This window comes from Lithobates pipiens, unplaced genomic scaffold, assembly GCF_037356315.1.
Source record: "Lithobates pipiens isolate NorthernLeopardFrog02 unplaced genomic scaffold, aLitPip1_a1.2 Scaffold_82, whole genome shotgun sequence".
Classification (NCBI taxonomy): Eukaryota; Metazoa; Chordata; class Amphibia; order Anura; family Ranidae; genus Lithobates; species Lithobates pipiens.
Genome location: NW_027507906.1, coordinates 218998 through 236525, shown reverse-complemented (window position 1 = coordinate 236525; position 17528 = coordinate 218998). Strand labels below are relative to the sequence as shown.

The window sequence follows — 17528 nt, the reverse complement described above, 5'->3', positions numbered from 1 at the left end:
CGTGAGTTGAAGAGAGGTAGGTACAGGGCTAAGGATGGTGCAAAGATAGAAACCTTACATAATAAGATCCTTAATTCACAGTTCATATGGTATTCCAGTTATTCCAAGTCCCATATAACACCAACACTGCATGTGACCATCACCCAAAGAACAATGTCTGCTTACCAGATAGAACTGACCTACAAGAGGTCAAAAAGCGCCTGTGGCTGTTTTACCCCGCCAGGGCCTTTGGACTGCTCAGTACACCAGGATCCTGCAGACACTCTCTCTCGTTTTCATATACTCACGGATGTCCCACTAGAAAAAATATGCTCCACATAGTGTAAGATCCAACAACATTTATTTGTGGTAAATTTGTTTAAAATTGGAAGAGCGTCTTCGTTATATATACACAGAAAAATACCGGCCGGTACAGGTGGCTTAAAATGCCCGCAATTCCAGGACTCCGCGATGATGTCAGTACGTCATCCGCCCTACTAGTTTCGTCACAGATTGACGTTGTCCTGGGGCAACTATAGTGCTATACACTGCTATACAGTGCTATTTAAAGTGGTGTATTGGGGCACTGCTATATCATGGTGAATTGCATTGTGGTGGGCAGCAAAGAGTGGCGTGTAGCCCCATGTAGATTTACTGTGCTGCGTGGAGTTCCATTACTGCTAATTGCATTGTGGTGGGTTGCATATTATTGTCTACCACCCTATGGGGTTGATTTACTGACACCGGAGAGTGCAAAATCTGGTACAACTCTGCATAGAAACCAATAGAGGTTATTGGCTACAATACGCAACTGCACTAGATTTTGCACCAGTTTTAGTGAATAGACCTAACAATCCTTCTTAGGACTACCTTTGTGTGTGCCATTGACAAATTTCGCTGTTCTTTAGCTGCTTTTTGGGAGTGAGTTTTTTTTCTTTTCTGCTGGCAATTTACTGCACCTAATCGCCAAATTGTGAAGTGCCCCAAAGAACCACATCTCAAATCCCCTCATTCCCATGGGTACTAAAAAAAAATAAGGTCATAAGGTCTGGTAGGCCTACAGAGAGATGAAGAGGTTCTTCATGCATGGCCTGTAGGAGGTGAGTAGTTTCTGCAACTGAAGGCCAAAGTTTTGGTCGGGCCACATTATTGGGCAGGGAAATGTGGATGTGATTTACGTAATAAGACCTCCAAAATATTGTAGAAATGCTATCTATTCTTCTATTTCAATTGCCAAAATATTAACTTTTTTTTTCATCCTTCAACAATATATATGATTTAGCCAAGAGGGTCTAATGCCTCGTACAAACGACGGACTTGGTCTGGCGGACAATCCGACTGACTTTGCAGCTGAGGTCCGCCGGAATTTCAAACGAACGGACTTTGCCACACATGATCACTCCAAAAGTCCGGCGGATTCGAACGTGATGACGTAGAATAAGGAAGTTCATAGCCAGTAGCCAATAGCTGCCCTAGCGGCGGTTTTAGTCCGTCGGACTAGCACACAGACGACCGGATTTTTTAACCGGACTCAAGTCCGTCGGAAAGATTTGAAGCAAGTTTTATTTCTAGGTCCACCGGACTTTTGGGAAGAAAAAGTCTACTGGAGCCCAAACATGATCGAATTGTCCGACGGATTCCAGTCCGCCGGACCAAGTCCATCGAAAAGTCCAGTTGTGTGTACGCGGCATAACAGAAATGGTAGAAATATTACGTATGCAGTATGCAATTTATTCCTTCCATTTGATAGATAGTGTAGGGAAAAAAATTTTTATTGTGTATATTAGACCTAAACAGTTGCATTTGTTTTGTCAATTTTAAAATGCAATGAATTGCAGAAATGCTGTCTAAGTAGTCTGTACAATACCGTCGGGGGGCTTATTTAATAAGGGGGCCCCCCACCCTATGTGAATGAGTATGGGGTACAATGTACCCATTCACCTGTGAAAAAAAGTAAAAAGAAAAACACAACACACAAGGGTTAAAATAGTTTATTGCACAGCTCCGGGGGTCTTCTTCCGTCTTCGGGGGTCTTCTCACCGGACTCCTCCGCTATCTTCTGCTCTTATACTAGCTCTTTCACTAGTGGAGGAGCCCGGCTTTCTTCTTCGCCGCCGCCGCCCTCCTCTTCCGACTTCGGGGGTCTTGTCCCCCTCTTTGGGGGTCTTGTCCCCCCTCTTCGGTTCTTCTTGCCGGGCCACAGCTCCTTCTTCTAGCTCTTTTACAAGCGGTGGCCCGGTCTTCTGTCACCGCTGTCTTCTGGCCTTCTGTTCTTCTCTTCTGGAGATGTTACCTCATCGCTCTCTCCGGTCACAATGACAGGGACGCGGCATGCGGCGACTTATATAGGGACATCACCGGATGATGTCCCCGCTTATTATGATGTCACAGTCCCAGCATCATGATACATTAGTGTGATGGTCAGTGGGAAGAATGGTCCTTACGCTTGTAGTCATTGGGAAGATCAATGGTGTCGGTGGGAACTTATCTGAGAGGCAGAAATTGCCCAATGCTGAAGGAACCCCTAGCAACTTCTGGAGGAACCCTAGTTGAGAATCACTGCTCTAGGTCCTGGTGCCAAATGCATGTGGCCCTTTGGCACTTTTGGTGTGGCATTTGGGGCCCTGCAGCCATTACTCTTTTTCTTCAGTCTATGGCTCCTGAAGCATGTCCCCCTAATCTCCAAAAACTCCTATAGCATGTTCTCTGACCATCTCTTGTGTCATGTCCTTAGCATTTGACCATATCCTGTTGTGTCTCTGCTGTCTTCAACACCGAATGTTCACAGAATATCATAAGTGGCTCCCTAGTAATCACCATGATCGTTAACCAGTTCCAGAGACAAATATCATATCCGCATTCTGCAATATACACTAGTAGAAAATGGGAATGAATGGGAGGAGAGACTCCCTCCCATAGAACAGGTAGGACTTTTTCGGGTGTGAGGTTGTCACTGAGGTGAGTTTTTTTTATTGTACAAACATGAATAAAAACATCATAAGAACATATAGATATGTGAATATCAAAAGGCTAAAATGTGATGCGAGTGCTCATACAGAAAGTGGCCAACGGTGGCAGTAATGAGCCCGATGTGAGCTCAATACGCTCTTCTTTTGTGCATTCATATAGAAAGCTGGCCCCTCCCACCCCTGCCTTCTCCCGGCCCCGCCTGGATTAGAAGAGCTACTAGCCAGCATCTGCATGAGCCCTCAATAAGAAGTTCATATCTTGAGAAAAGCCTAACTACAAGTCCATTCAAGGTTCTCATTTTTAACTGAAACCCTGATGAAGAGGGAATCCCTTTGACTCCCGAAACGCATTGGCTCTCTTTTAGCATAATACCAGTAAGTTAAATTGGACTGTTATCTTTTTGGTCTGGTGCTCCATCCATGTAGGCATGTTTTATTTAGTAACCTGCTAGAGTACCCACTGAGTAGCCTTGTCTGTTGTGACCAGCCTAACCTGAGCCAGTGGGCTCTTCAAACGTTTTTGCCCTCTCACTACTTCATAAAAACTTCTAATAGCCTGAAGCTCTAAAAGACCAAAAAAAGGAGAAACTCCAAAATATGGAAGGAAAAAAGAAGGAGAGAAATAAAGGAGAGGCTCTATGGTGTAGTATTGTGCATGTATCAAGTGGTACCAGAAATGAAGATCTTAGAATTGTAACGGTACTGAAATATGATGGGTTGCTTAAAGTGTTACTAAACCCAGGACCCTGCATTCACTATATCTATGTCTCCCACAGTACACAGAACATGGAAATGCAATTGTTTTAGTAAATATGAACTGCTAAATACTTTTTCTTGTCAGCAGTATATAGCAGTCTTCTGATTTCTATCAGTGTCTGGTTAAAGCTTGTAGAAGGAGTTTTCATTCTCCTCTGACTGTCCTATGAGGCTGCAGGACCATGACCTTCTGTTTGGACAGTGCTAATTGGCCCTGTGCTGATCCCATGCACCCACCTAAGAAAAAAAAAAAGAAGCTTTCTAGCAATGCACACCAAACTGAGCATGTGCAGAGTGACTTAAAAGGCTGTGCTTTATCAGAGGATGGATTTGGAGACATTGGAAGAAGGGGAGAATCAGAGGAGACATGATCAAACAGCCTTTTTACACAATGCAGAGGATTAACCTCTTAGGTTCCACAGTGGGTATAACCAGCATGCTTTACTGCATATACACACTGATTTTACTGATGTGGGTTTAGTAACACTTTAAAGAGTAACTTCACTTTTGTTGAGAGAAAAAAGGAGAACAATAGAGAACAAAGAGAGGGAAAAAAAAACAATCTAGGTGATCTATGTACATTGAGCACTGCCCTATCCAGTTGTGTGACAATAGCAAATTTATTATTTGCTATTGTCTTCCTGATTCTCCTCCCGGCCAATCAGGAAGCATGTCCTGAGACCCGATTGGCCAGGGGGTCTTACGACTCCCGACCAATCGGGTCTCAGAGCCCATTTACTTTTCTACCGGGTGGAGAAGCCCCATCTCTTCCCGAATCCTCCTTGAGTGAGGAGCAGCAGCCCCCCTTGTCATCTTCCTCCTCACGGTAATGCCTCTAAACCCCTGCCTTCCCATCAGACTCCCACAAGCGCACGGGGGGGGGGGTTATTGTTTGTGGTGGTAAGAGCGAGGGAGGCAGGTTTTTTTTTTTTTTTGCAGCCCCCCCAAAATATTGAGCACCAGCCACCACTGTTCCACATGCTTCTACTACTGGACATTATTTAACATGGAAAGAATGAGTTTGGGTTGAACATTCAGCCTAAACCCAACCTCTATGCAATTTGGTGAATGGGTAAACAAATCAGCTATATTTGTGCACTTCGCCCATACAAATCCCCGGCTAATGTGGCTAGAAGTCTGTCATTTAGTGGTGAAAGCACTACCACTATTCATTGACATGGCAGTTCTCACCTGGTGTCATGTTGACCATTTATGGTCATGACCATACTTGACCACTGATGCCACCAAGGATCCTGTAGATCTTGTAGAGTTGATATTTCTGCCAGTGTTGGATCTCCAGTCCTCGCTGCATGCTGTGGTTCTTCCTGCAGGCCCCTTCGTTACTTCGCCTTCTCCTGAAAAAGCGGTCACCACGTTGATAAACCCATTGCAGGTGGCCCTAACCATAACACAATGACCCTGCAGTGCTGAGGTCTTGGGTTGCTTTACCACCATAAACAAATTTAGTTGGGTTAATGCTATTTTGCTGTGGGTTCTCCAATTTCCTTTTATGTAAGCCAAACACATATTAGTAGAATGAACGTCTGCTTTCATAAAAACTGGCCCTAGATGTATCTGTATGATTGTGGTAGGGGAAGTAAAATGTTGGCACCGTGCCTGAGTTGTTGAATTTCTTCGTAATGGCTTGAGTCTGTCCTGTTTGCATGTTGTGGTCTGGGTGAGCGGATGAGAAGCAGAGAGCAGAAAAAAAAATTTGACCCCAGCTAAAGCAGATATTCAGTTTCGCTGGCTGAAGGAACCATGTCAACTCTGGTAGTGCTCTTCTTAGTCTGTAAGTATTGCCATTTTCTATATCTTTTATATCTCTTGATTGTAGATACCAACTTTCTCTACTGTCTCTACTGTTGGAACACATAAAGATTAGATCATTCTTTACATCTCATTCATTCATAACTTATGTTTTCAATCAATTCATTTTTTATTTTTTTATTGTGCTTATTGTATTTGTATTGTTTTTGACTTGCATTTTTTTTTTTTTTTGCCTTACAAAGTCTACATTCAATTATTCCTAATTCATTTTTGACTCTTTTAAAACTGAATTTATCCCCCATTTTTTTTTCTTTATTATTTTTTTCTCTCTCCCCAATTTGACAAAATAAATCCTATAATTATTATAATTATTTGCCTTACAAAGTCTACATTCAATTATTCCTAATTCATTTTTGACTCAGAGGGAAGGCCTCTTAAAACGTAATTTTTTCACCCCTTATTTTTTTTTATTATTAAATTTTCTCTCTCCCCACTATTGAGGACAGCTCGGCTCCCCCTTGTCTACCTTGGCCCCTGGGTCTATAGACTCGGGCATAACGCACTAACCCCCGGCCTAGACTTAAGGGTCAGTGTCAGTCTATAATTTATATCCTTAGAATATGATTTATTTTGTATTTTCCATTGAACTTCTATCTTTTGCTTCATGTCCGTATCCCCTGCGTAGGAATTTTTTATTTGGTTGTTCCTTTTTTTTTTTAAAACATTGTACTAGAAAAAAAAATCATACCTAAACTACACTATTTTAAAACACTATTGGAATTTGTTATATATTTGCATTATATAATAGTGTAGTTAACACATACATTTTCCTTACTCGTGTATCAATTTGACAACATAAATCCTATAATTATTGTAATTATTTTCCTTACAAAGTCTACATTCAATTATTCCTAATTCATATTTGACTCGATTAAAACAGAATCCCCCCCCCCCCCTTTTCTTTTTTCACTTTTTTCTCTTTTTTTTGTCTTTAGTATTTTTTTTTCTTTCTTCCCACTATTGCGGACAGCTCGGCTCCCCCTTGTCTACCTTGGCCCCAGGGTCTATATACTCGGGCATAACGCACTGACCCCCCGGCCTCGACTTAAGGGTCAGTGTCAGTCTAGAATTTATATCCTTAGAACATGTTTTATTCTGTACTTTCGTGTGAACGTCTATCTTTTTCTTCATGTCCATATCCCCTGCGTGGGAATTTGTTATCTGGTTTCCCCTTTTTTTATATATAACAATAAAAACATTGTACTAGAAAAAAAATCATACCTAAACTACACTATTTTAAAACACTATTGGAATTTTTTTATATATATTTACGTTAAATAATAGTGTAGTTAACACATTTTCCTTACTCGTGTTTCAATTTGACAAAATAAATCCTATAAATATTATAATTATTTGCCTTACAAAGTCTACATTCAATTATTCCTAATTAATTTTTAACTCAGGGGGTCTATAGACCCGGGCATAACGCACTGACCCCCCGGCCTCGAATTAAGGGTCATGTCAGTCTATAATTTATATTCTTAGAACATGTTTTATTATGTACTTTCGTGTGAACTTCTATCTTTTGCCTCATGTCCATATCCCCCTGCATGGGAATTTGTTATCTGGTTTCCCCTTTTTTTATATATCAATAAAAACATTGTACTAGAAAAAAATAATACCTAAACTACACTATTTTAAAAAAACATTTGGAATTTATTTTATATATTTGCGTTATATAATAGTGTAGTTAACATATACCTTTTCCTTACTCGTGTATCAATTTGACAAAATAAATCCTATAATTATTATAATTATTTGCCTTACAAAGTCTACATTCAATTATTCCTAATTAATTTTTGACTCAGAGGGAAGGCCTCTTAAAACTACATTTTTTTCCCCCTTTTTTTAAATTTATTTTTCATTTAATTTTCTCTCTCCCCACTATTGCGGACAGCTCGGCTCTCCCTTGTCTACCTTGGCCCCTGGGTCTATAGACTCGGGCATAACGCACTGAACCCCCGGCCTCGACTTAAGGGTCAGTGTCAGTCTACAGTGGTGTGAAAAAGTGTTTGCCCCCTTCCTCATTTCCTGTTCCTTTGCATGTTTGTCACACTTAAGTGTTTCGGAACATCAAACCAATTTAAACAATAGTCAAGGACAACACAAGTAAACACAAAATGCAATTTGTAAATGAAGGTGTTTATTATTAAAGGTGAAAAAAAATCCAAACCATCATGGCCCTGTGTGAAAAAGTGATTGCCCCCCTTGTTAAAACTTACTATAACTGTGGTTGTCCACACCTGAGTTCAATTTCTCTAGCCACACCCAGGCCTGATTATTGCCACACCTGTTCACAATCAAGGCATCACTTAAATAGGAGCTGCTTGACACAGTAAGGTCCACCAGAAGATCCTTAAAAGCTACACATCATGCCGAGACCCAAAGAAATTCAGGAACAATTGAGAAAGAAAGTAATTGAGATCTATCAGTCTGGAAAGGGTTATAAAGCCATTTCCAAAGCTTTGGGAATCCAGCGAACCACAGTGAGAGCCATTATCCACAAATGGCGAAGACATGGAACAGTGGTGAACCTTCCCAGGAGTGGCCGGCCGCCCAAAATTACCCCAAGAGCGCAGCGACGACTCATCCAAGAGGTCACAAAAGACCCCACAACAACGTCCAAGGAACTGCAGGCCTCACTTGCCTCAGTTAAGGTCAGCGTTCATGCCTCCACCATCAGGAAAAGACTGGGCAAAAATGGCCTGCATGGCAGAGTTCCAAGGAGAAAACCACTGCTGAGCAAAAAGAACATCAAAGCTCGTATCAATTTCTCCACAACACATCTTGATGATCCCCAAGACTTTTGGGACAACATTCTGTGGACCGATGAGACAAAAGTGGAACTCTTTGGAAGGTGTGTGTCCAAGTATATCTGGCGTAGAAGGAACACTGCATTTCATAAAAAGAACATTATACCAATAGTAAAATATGGTGGTGGTAGTGTGATGGTCTGGGGCTGTTTTGCTGCTTCAGGACCTGGAAGACTTGCCGTGATAAAAGGAACTATGAATTCTGCTGTCTACCAAGAGATCCTGAAGGAGAATGTCCGACCATCTGTTCGTGTACTCAAGCTGAAACGAACTTGGGCTCTGCAGCAGGACAATGATCCTAAACACACCAGCAAGCCCACCACCGAATGGCTGAAGAAAAACAAAATGAAGACTTTGGAGTGGCCTAGCCAAAGTCCTGACCTGAATCCTATTGAGATGTTGTGGTATGACCTTAAAAAGGCCGTTCATGCTCGAAAACCCTCTAATGTAACTGAATTAGGACAATTCTGCAAAGATGAGTGGGCCAAAACTTCCTCCAGGACGCTGTAAAAGCCTCATTGCACGTTATCGCAAACGCTTGGTTGCAGTTGTTGCTGCTAAGGGTGGCCCAACCAGTTATTAGGTTTAGGGGGCAATCACTTTTTCACACAGGGCCATGATGGTTTGGATTTTTTTTCACCTTTAATAATAAACACCTTCATTTACAAATTGCATTTTGTGTTTACTTATGTTGTCCTTGACTAGTGTTTAAATTGGTTTGATGTTCCGAAACACTTAAGTGTGACAAACATGCAAAGGAACAGGAAATGAGGAAGGGGGCAAACACTTTTTCACACCACTGTATAATTTATATCCTTAGAACATGTTTTATTTTGTATATTCACATGAACTTCTATCTTTTGCTTCATGTCCATATCCCCTGCGTGGGAATTTGTTATCTGGTTTCCCCTTTTTTTATATATCAATAAAAACATTCTACTAGAAAAAAATCATACCTAAACTACACAATTTTAAAACACTATTGGAGTTTTTTTTTTTATATATATTTGCATTATATAATAGTGTAGTTAACATATACATTTTCCTTACTCGTGTATCAATTTGACAAAATAAATACTATAATTATTATAATTATTTTCCTTACAGAGTCTACATTCAATTATTCCTAATTCATTTTTGACTCAGAGGGAAGGCATCTTAAAACTTAATTCCCCCCCCTTTTTTAATTAATTTTTTAATTTATTATTTCATTTTCTCTCTCCCCACTATTGCAGACAGTTCAGAATTTTGGATTTTTTTTTATATATATTTGCATTATATAATAGTGTAGTTAATACATACATTTTCCTTACTCATGCATCAATTTGACAAAATAAATCCTATAATTATTGTACGTTAAAAAAAATAAAAAAAATCATTTTTTATATCAGATAGAATTTTTAATTATTACCATAAAAGATATCACAATGGCTAAAGATTTGCAGAGAAAGTCACATGTAATGTTTAGAAGAAATTGTGGACACTGGCTGACCTTTGGTTACCAAGGCAAAAAATTACCGAAAATTCAATCCGCTGAGCACATAACAGAAGCGATCTGTTAATTGCAACTTTCATCCATTTTCAACATTTATAAGACATCAATATTCAAAGCAAAATGATTTTTGCGTAACCACAGCTAGTTCTGTGTGAATTCCACACCATATTGCAAATATCACCCCGTTCATGCGAATCGATGCAGGCGTGTATGTTAAGTTAACGACACCCCAACCTTGGTGGTAGCAGAATACATTTTGGTCTAAATTTATGACGAAAGACTATTTATTTGCAAAGTTGTGTAGAAACTAAGGGAAACCTTTTTTTTTAAAAAACATATTGGTCTTTTTTTCCTTTATATAGTAAAAAATAAAAAAAACTCAGTGGTGGTTAAATGCCACCAAAAGAAAGATCTATCGGTCTCCAAAAAAGATGTAAAATTTATTTGGGTACAGTGTTGCCCGACCAAGTAATTATTAGTCAAAGTATGACAGTGCTGAAAACAGAAAAATGGTCTGGACAGTAAGCGGTTTTAACATAGTGGTTACTGTAATTATGTACAAAACAAGGCATTGTGCCTTAATTGTTTCACAATATCTAGGTTTTTAATATGAGAAATTGACCGCATTTCACACTTTAGTGAAAATGTTTAAAGGCTAAATTTAATTTTCAATCTTTTTTTTTTCTTTGTGCCAATGACGAACCACTAGCAGAAACACCACTGTGTACATTGTGGCCTCAAGTGTCCGTAATAAGAACAGCCAAGGTTCATTTTAAGTACAGACGGGTTACCAGCCTGTGCAATTACTTTTGACTTGTCTCAGTCTGCCACTTATCTAACCAAAACTCTTCCATATCTGCATCAGTCTGTCCTAACCTTTTTTTCCCCCAAGACCCACTCCTGAAGATTTTAAAACCAGAGCTTCATTTAGTTAGTGCCCATTCTTCATCTTTACAAAAATGTAAGAACCCTAACATCACAGGTCATTTATCAGAGTCATAGCTCAAATTTTACTTTAAAGTATGTGAACCCTTTTCTCCTGTTTAGAGGACCCAGAGCCGCTTACCAGTTGACTCCTTCCATGTCCACTTCCATTAAAGCTTGGAGGGAGCATTTAACATGTGAAAACTACCTCAGACATGTCCATGTCACTCAATGCTGAACCCATCTCTTCCCCATCTGTATATGCTGCCTGACCCAAGGGGCATGGGACTTTCCATTCCGTGCCCTCATTTCTCTCTGTGAAAGGCTCAAGATAGTACATAGAGCATACTACAATCCTTCTAGACTCCATAAAATGAACCAGTTCCACTCTCGGGAGTGCTGGAGATGTGGGCAAGCCCTGGGAGATTTTTTCCACATTTTCAGGAAATGTCCCATAATCGTTGGGTACTGGGAGGAGGTGCTCAATACCATCAATTCCTTGATACCGACTCCTCTTCCTGTAACCATTGAAATCTGCCTACTTGGGCTAGTAGAAAATCGAATTCCAAGAGTAGCAGCGGGAACCCTAGTCTGTCTCCAGGTATTTTATGCCAGGAAGGTCAAGCCCCCCATCCATCCCCTTTTGGAAGCAATTGATCACCAATATTCTCAAACGATATAAAGACACTTCCGCCAACAGGGGTTGCCCTGCTAAATATAAATAGGTTTGGTCAAGATGGTTAAAAGAACTTTACACTGCATAGTTATCCTGGTTACCCTCAGTGTTCCTGATTCTGTGATCATTTAAGTGCCTCTGATTTTTATTTTATATATATATATATATATATATTGTAAAGTCTGTATAAAATGCAAGATCTGGGAATAATATTGCATCTCAGAATCAGGAAGCTGAAATTTCTCTCGAAGTGTTTGTATTGTTAAATACTCCGATGGTCATAAAAATCAGCAATTTGTAATAAACCTTTATTCGTCCACCAAGAAAAAAAAACAGGGGTTTGAGTCCTGGGGGCAAATGTAGGAATACCGGTTAAGGGAGCCAAAGGAACATGTGGAGAAATTGTCAGAAACCATGAAACAGACTGAGACAGAAGTACAATCAAATCACACTTGTTTATTAATAAAAATGAAAAGGTAAATAGAAAAAGTGTAGTCAAGTATAGCCAGTAGCCAGATCGGGTAGTCAGCCAGTCCAAAGTTAATTAACCAGATCGGGTAATCAGCCAGGCCAGAAGTCAGGGATCCAAGGAGAGCAACCACAAGCAGGATAAGAAGCCAGGTGGGATGTCAGCAAGTCAGTCTTGAAACAAACAGCAGGAGATGGTTCCTTGTGATGTGACCAACGCAAAGGCAAATGAAAAAGTGAGCAGGAAGGCTTTAAATAGGCAGGTCAGAGCATTATCGGGAACAGCTGGTAACTGTGGAAAGAGAAGAGAGCTGGCAATTAGCCGACAGCTGAGTGGCCAGCCCAGAGGAGGAAGGGCTAAGCCAGCCCTGACAGAAATAAACGTATGAGCTTTACTTCGTCTGCCCCATAAACTGAAAACAAAGGAAAGTGTAGGACACATTATAGGTGGCCTATTTTTATTTCGTAACCACATTAAATGGCTAATTGGTTTCGATGGGTAAAGAGATGATTCAATTTTCATCCACGAGGGCGGTGCAGTCTATAGATGAAAACGGATTAGTTGAGCCAACTGTTTCGCATGAAAGTATTTTACCAAATCTGGTAGCCTTAAACCCCTTGTAATCTTGGTGCATGTAAAGTGTGTGCATTCTTTTGGGGTCTTTATTTACCCAGATAAAGTTTGATATTTTTCATTGAAGCAATTTAAGATCCGGCATATGGATCGAAATAGGTAATGTTCTGAAAAGATATAATTCTGAAAAAAATATTTAAATAGAACTATTCCTTTTCAATACTGGATAAAGCTTAACATGCTATTTCATATAATTCTTGATATACTGCAACATTATTGTTTTGGTCACCTAGGCTGTTGCATTATGATTATGTTGAATCACCTGCTTTACTCCCCTGTTTGCGTGGCATCTTGTTTATTTCACTCTTGTATGTTTTGGTTCTCTTTTTCATTTTTATGTCTGTTTATGTGTAATTTGCACTGAAATGCTGAATAAACACATCTTTAAAAAAATTTATAAAGTATGTAAACTCTAATAATGAACCTCTTTTAACGCATACATTAAAACGAATGGTTTGGGACTTTAAATGAGGCAGGTGATCAATATTCAAAAGTAAATTTAATCAATCAAATACAGAGTAGATTTAATCAAATTGTAAACATTCACATTACATGAAGTATAAATATATTATTTCATAATTTCATATATATATATTTATCTATCTATCTATCTATCTATCTATCTATCTATCTATCTATCTATCTATCTATCTATCTATCTATCTATCTATCTATCTATCTATCTATCTATATATATATATATATATATATATATATATATATATATATTTTTTTTTTGAAAATATAAATATAAAATATAAAATATAAAAAAATAATAAAAAATATAATAAAGAATGTATAATATATATATATATATATATATATATATATATATATATATATATATATATATATATATATATATATTTATTTATTTTATTTTTATTTTTTCGTAAAACAAAGTAAATTATACAATTGACTATTGCTTCATCAATAGCTAATGGGAATTCCAGATCAGAAATCACAGTAGCTGCCAGTAGCCTCTTGTACCAATCAGTAATTTAACCACTACAGATCCGCGCTATTGCCAAATGACGGCATTAGCGCGGACCTACATTTCCGGGACTACGTCTATTGACGTCGTCCCGGATACGAGCGGCCTGCGCGCCCCCTGAGGGGCGCGCGCGGCGCGCTCTGTGATCGGCGAGTCCGTGAGACTCGCCTGATCACCGATCCATGCAAGGGGTCGATCCCGACCCCTTATCACGTGATCAGCTGTCAGCCAATGACAGCTGATCATGTGATAGAACGGAGCCGGTAATCGGCTATTATTCCTCCTCGCGCTGACAGCGCGAGGAGAGAAAAAAAAAGCCGATCACCGGCGGCCGTGATCGGGACATCAGTCCCGATCACGGCTAGCAATACAGCTGACCACCTGCCCCCTGCCAGTGCCCACCTGCCCACCGCCGTGCCATCCTGAATAAAAGTAAGTGCCCCCCATCAGTGCCCATAGTGCCCACAGTGTCACCTACAGTGCCACCCACAATGCCACCCACAGTGCCATCCAGCAGTGCCACCAACAGTGCCACCCACAGTGCCCACAATCTGCCTCAAAGGTGCTGCGACCCAGTGCCGCCCATCAGTGCCCAGCAGTGCCGCCCATCAGTGCCCAGCAGTGCCACCTATCAGAGCCACCTATCAGTGCCACCTATCAGTGCCCATCAGTCCCATCTATCAGTGGTACCTATCAGTGCCCATCCGTGCCACCCATCCGTGCCACTTATCCGTGCCACCCACCCATGCCATCTTATCTGTGCCCATCTTTGCCCATCAGTGCCGCCTTATCTGTGCCCATTGGTGCCGCCTTATCTGTGCCTATTAGTGCCGCCTTAACTATGCCTATCAGTGCCCACCAGTGCAGCCCATCAGTGCCCACCAATGCAGCCCATCAGTGCCCACCAATGCAGCCCATCAGTGCCCACCAATGCAGCCATCAGTGCCGCCTAATCAGCGCACTTCAATGAAGGAGAAAAATGACCCGTTTGCAAAATTTTATAACAAACTATTAAAACATGATTTTTTTTTTTTTTTTTTTTGCATCTTTTTTTGTTTGTTTAGCAAAAAATAAAACTCCGAGCTGTAACTAAATACCACCAAAAGAAAGCTCTATTTGTGGGAAAAAAATGATAAAAATTTCATTTGGGTACAGTGTTGTATGCCCGCGCAATTGTCATTCAAAGTGCATCAGCGCTGAAAGCTGAAAATTGGTCTGGGACTGAGGGGGGTTTAAGTGCCCAGTAAGCAAGTGGTTAAATACCCTCATGCAGCTCTCCCTATGCAGCTGTGTATCCAATAAATATATATATATATATATATATACATACATACACACATGTCATAAGTAATTGGCATATGCATACATGCATGAACATTGAAACAGTCCAATCCATTGACTCATCCTAGTTGGGCAGTTAAAATGCCAATCAGTGTGTTTGTGTCCTGTCTGACATTGGTGGCGTATGATGATATGTGTGTTGGCATCCCATATAGCTCGACGCGTTTCGTGATTTTAAAGCACTTCTCAGGAGGGGGTGCCTATTGTATGTCTAAAAAGAACGTAATAGCAAGTCAGGTATATGGCATAGAAGCAACATAGTAAAAAAATGTTGGGACAGGAGAGAAGGGTAACCCATCCCAGTCACTTACATGACATGCAATTGGGAAGGGATATGCGGTGTGATGGAATGGGAACTGCTACATGAGCCTGACACGGGAACTGAGGTGGCTAATCCCACACACAGAACGAGCGTGCACACATCAACCCCTGAAAAAGAAAAAAAAGATAAATCTCCATAAAAAATATTAAGGGTGCTTAAAAACTATTTTGGGTTGGTAAGGTGATGGGGACTATAAGTGGTGAGGGAGTGGTGGGTAGCCCACTATACCCTGAAGTATGAAGGTAAAGCGTCGTGATGATATCCGTGTGTAGGGAGCAACGCCTATGTCGGCAAGTGACTAGCAGATGTGTGTAAATGAAACAGTGATTGGTATAAGTGCGTGCGCGCGCGATGTGCATGCAGGATTTATGCTCTTTTAACACATAAATCCTCAAAAAGGACAAAGAAAGCCAGCTGCTCAACATAAGAGCCAATTTAAGTTTACTGAAATGAAAAGGATGCAGCTGCAAAGTCCACCTGGTGCAATAGCTATCCTAATCTATCCAACACAATGAACTTCTTTTATTGAATGAAACATCCATTGGTATAATACTGCAGATTTTCATTTTGATGGACCTCTGAACAGATTCACCAAAATACACAAAGAGAAGGCCTCTCCATCGGTCTGGCCAACAAATCTCTAAATCTGTGAACAAGTCCATGTCTGGGGAAAATCAGAAAATGATTAATGAAACCCCAGGGCAGTTTTCAGGTACCTACTCAACCCTACTGAACACCTCTGGGATGAATTATGAGCCAGGCCTTCTCATCCAATGTCAGTAACCCAACCTTACATATGTTCTCTTGGCTGACTGGGCAAAATTCCCACAGACACACACACAATTTTCTTAGCTAAAAGCTTTCCCAGAAGAGTGGAGGCTGCTGTAGCCACAAAGGTGGACCTCTTCATAATAATGTCCATCATTATGGAATGGGGTGGCCAACAAGCTCATACAAGTGTAATGTTCAGGTGTACACATATTTATTGAAGACATAGTAACACGTCTGTTATTACATTTTACCAGATACCTGTGCATCGGGAGCAATAAACAAACCTTTTGTGACCTGTACGCCAAACTGGAATAAGATATTCCAGCATGAACAAATCACTATCAGGTGTAACATGGGATCAGCAGAGACAAGAAATGGAAAATACAAGTGGTACAAAAACGGTGTTCAACAAATTGCAAGACATCAGAGCATTTACATTGGTTCTGCCTCCCTTCTAGACAGTGGAAGATACCAATGCCAGATCGATGACAGTGAACGTAGTGACCCGGTTAGTCTAATTGTCAAGAATGGTGAGTTCAGCAGTCTGAATAACTGCATCAGACAAAACGTTTACAATAATACTTTGAGCTTAAAGAGCAACTTCACCCTAAAGGGGAAGTTCCACTTTATGCCCTCCTCCCCTCCTCTTCCTCTTCTATTATTGTCACTCACTGGGGGGGGGGACCTGGTTTTCTTTCAAAATGTTTATTGTTTCAGCATAAAATGGTGTACAATTAACATTGCACGTGGTACATCGGCAATGTGGGTACATAGCGTAACAGTTAGAAAGTTGAACATGGTACTTTGTTAAACAAAAAGTGAGTATCACAGCAATCACGAAAAGGTAATAAGCAATATTCACAGTTCATTAGGATCATTAGTGCCACAGGGTGGTATAGACTCCCACATCTTCAATGTCCGCAACCTTCTGGGACACATCACGGGTCCCAGAAGGCTGCTGGACCATTCACAAAGCACAGAGCATCTAGAGCATAAGCAGTGGGCAGATGACCGTGAAAAAGGGGGAAAATAATGCGCTTTGGAAAAATTATATATCAAATATTGAGCAGCAGCTTATTGTGGGATATACACAAAAAACGTATACAGGGAAAAAGCTGCGCTTAAATAATGAGACCTATGTGTATTAAACCAGAATAGTGATCATATAAACATAGGTGGACAATCTAAATAAATTGATAAAAAACCTTAACAAATCAATACAGGTGTTTATAAATAAAACAAAAAGTGCGTTGTGCCAAATAAAGTCCACAATGGTAGTTGTTTCTATAGAAAACTTCTAAACGAGAAAATACACCAGTGAATTTCACAACGAAGTGCACCACCACCTTAAGAAATTCATGCTTACTAGAATGTAAGCCAAGCAAGCAGGTAGTTTTAACCCAGCCTGGGCCTTGGAATGCAAAAGGATGGAACAACAATGAAGTCCTTGCAGGCTTAAAATCCTGGATAAGCTTTGGCTCCACAAACGTATTAAAATGCAAGAGGATGGAACAACAATGAAGTCCTTGCAGGCTTAAAATCCTGGATAAGCGAAG

The 17528-nt window shown here is 40.3% G+C and overlaps 1 protein-coding gene across 1 annotated transcript in view; it reads left to right on the top strand.

Annotated features, from left to right (window-relative positions):
- The window catches only part of LOC143973430 (uncharacterized), a 104344-nt gene that overhangs the window by 75622 nt on the left and 11194 nt on the right, over nucleotides 1-17528 (top strand). Inside the window, exon 11 of the mRNA XM_077474411.1 lies at nucleotides 16227-16502. Within this exon, the coding sequence (XP_077330537.1) occupies nucleotides 16227-16502 (276 nt within the window). The remainder of the gene's footprint in view (nucleotides 1-16226; nucleotides 16503-17528) is intronic.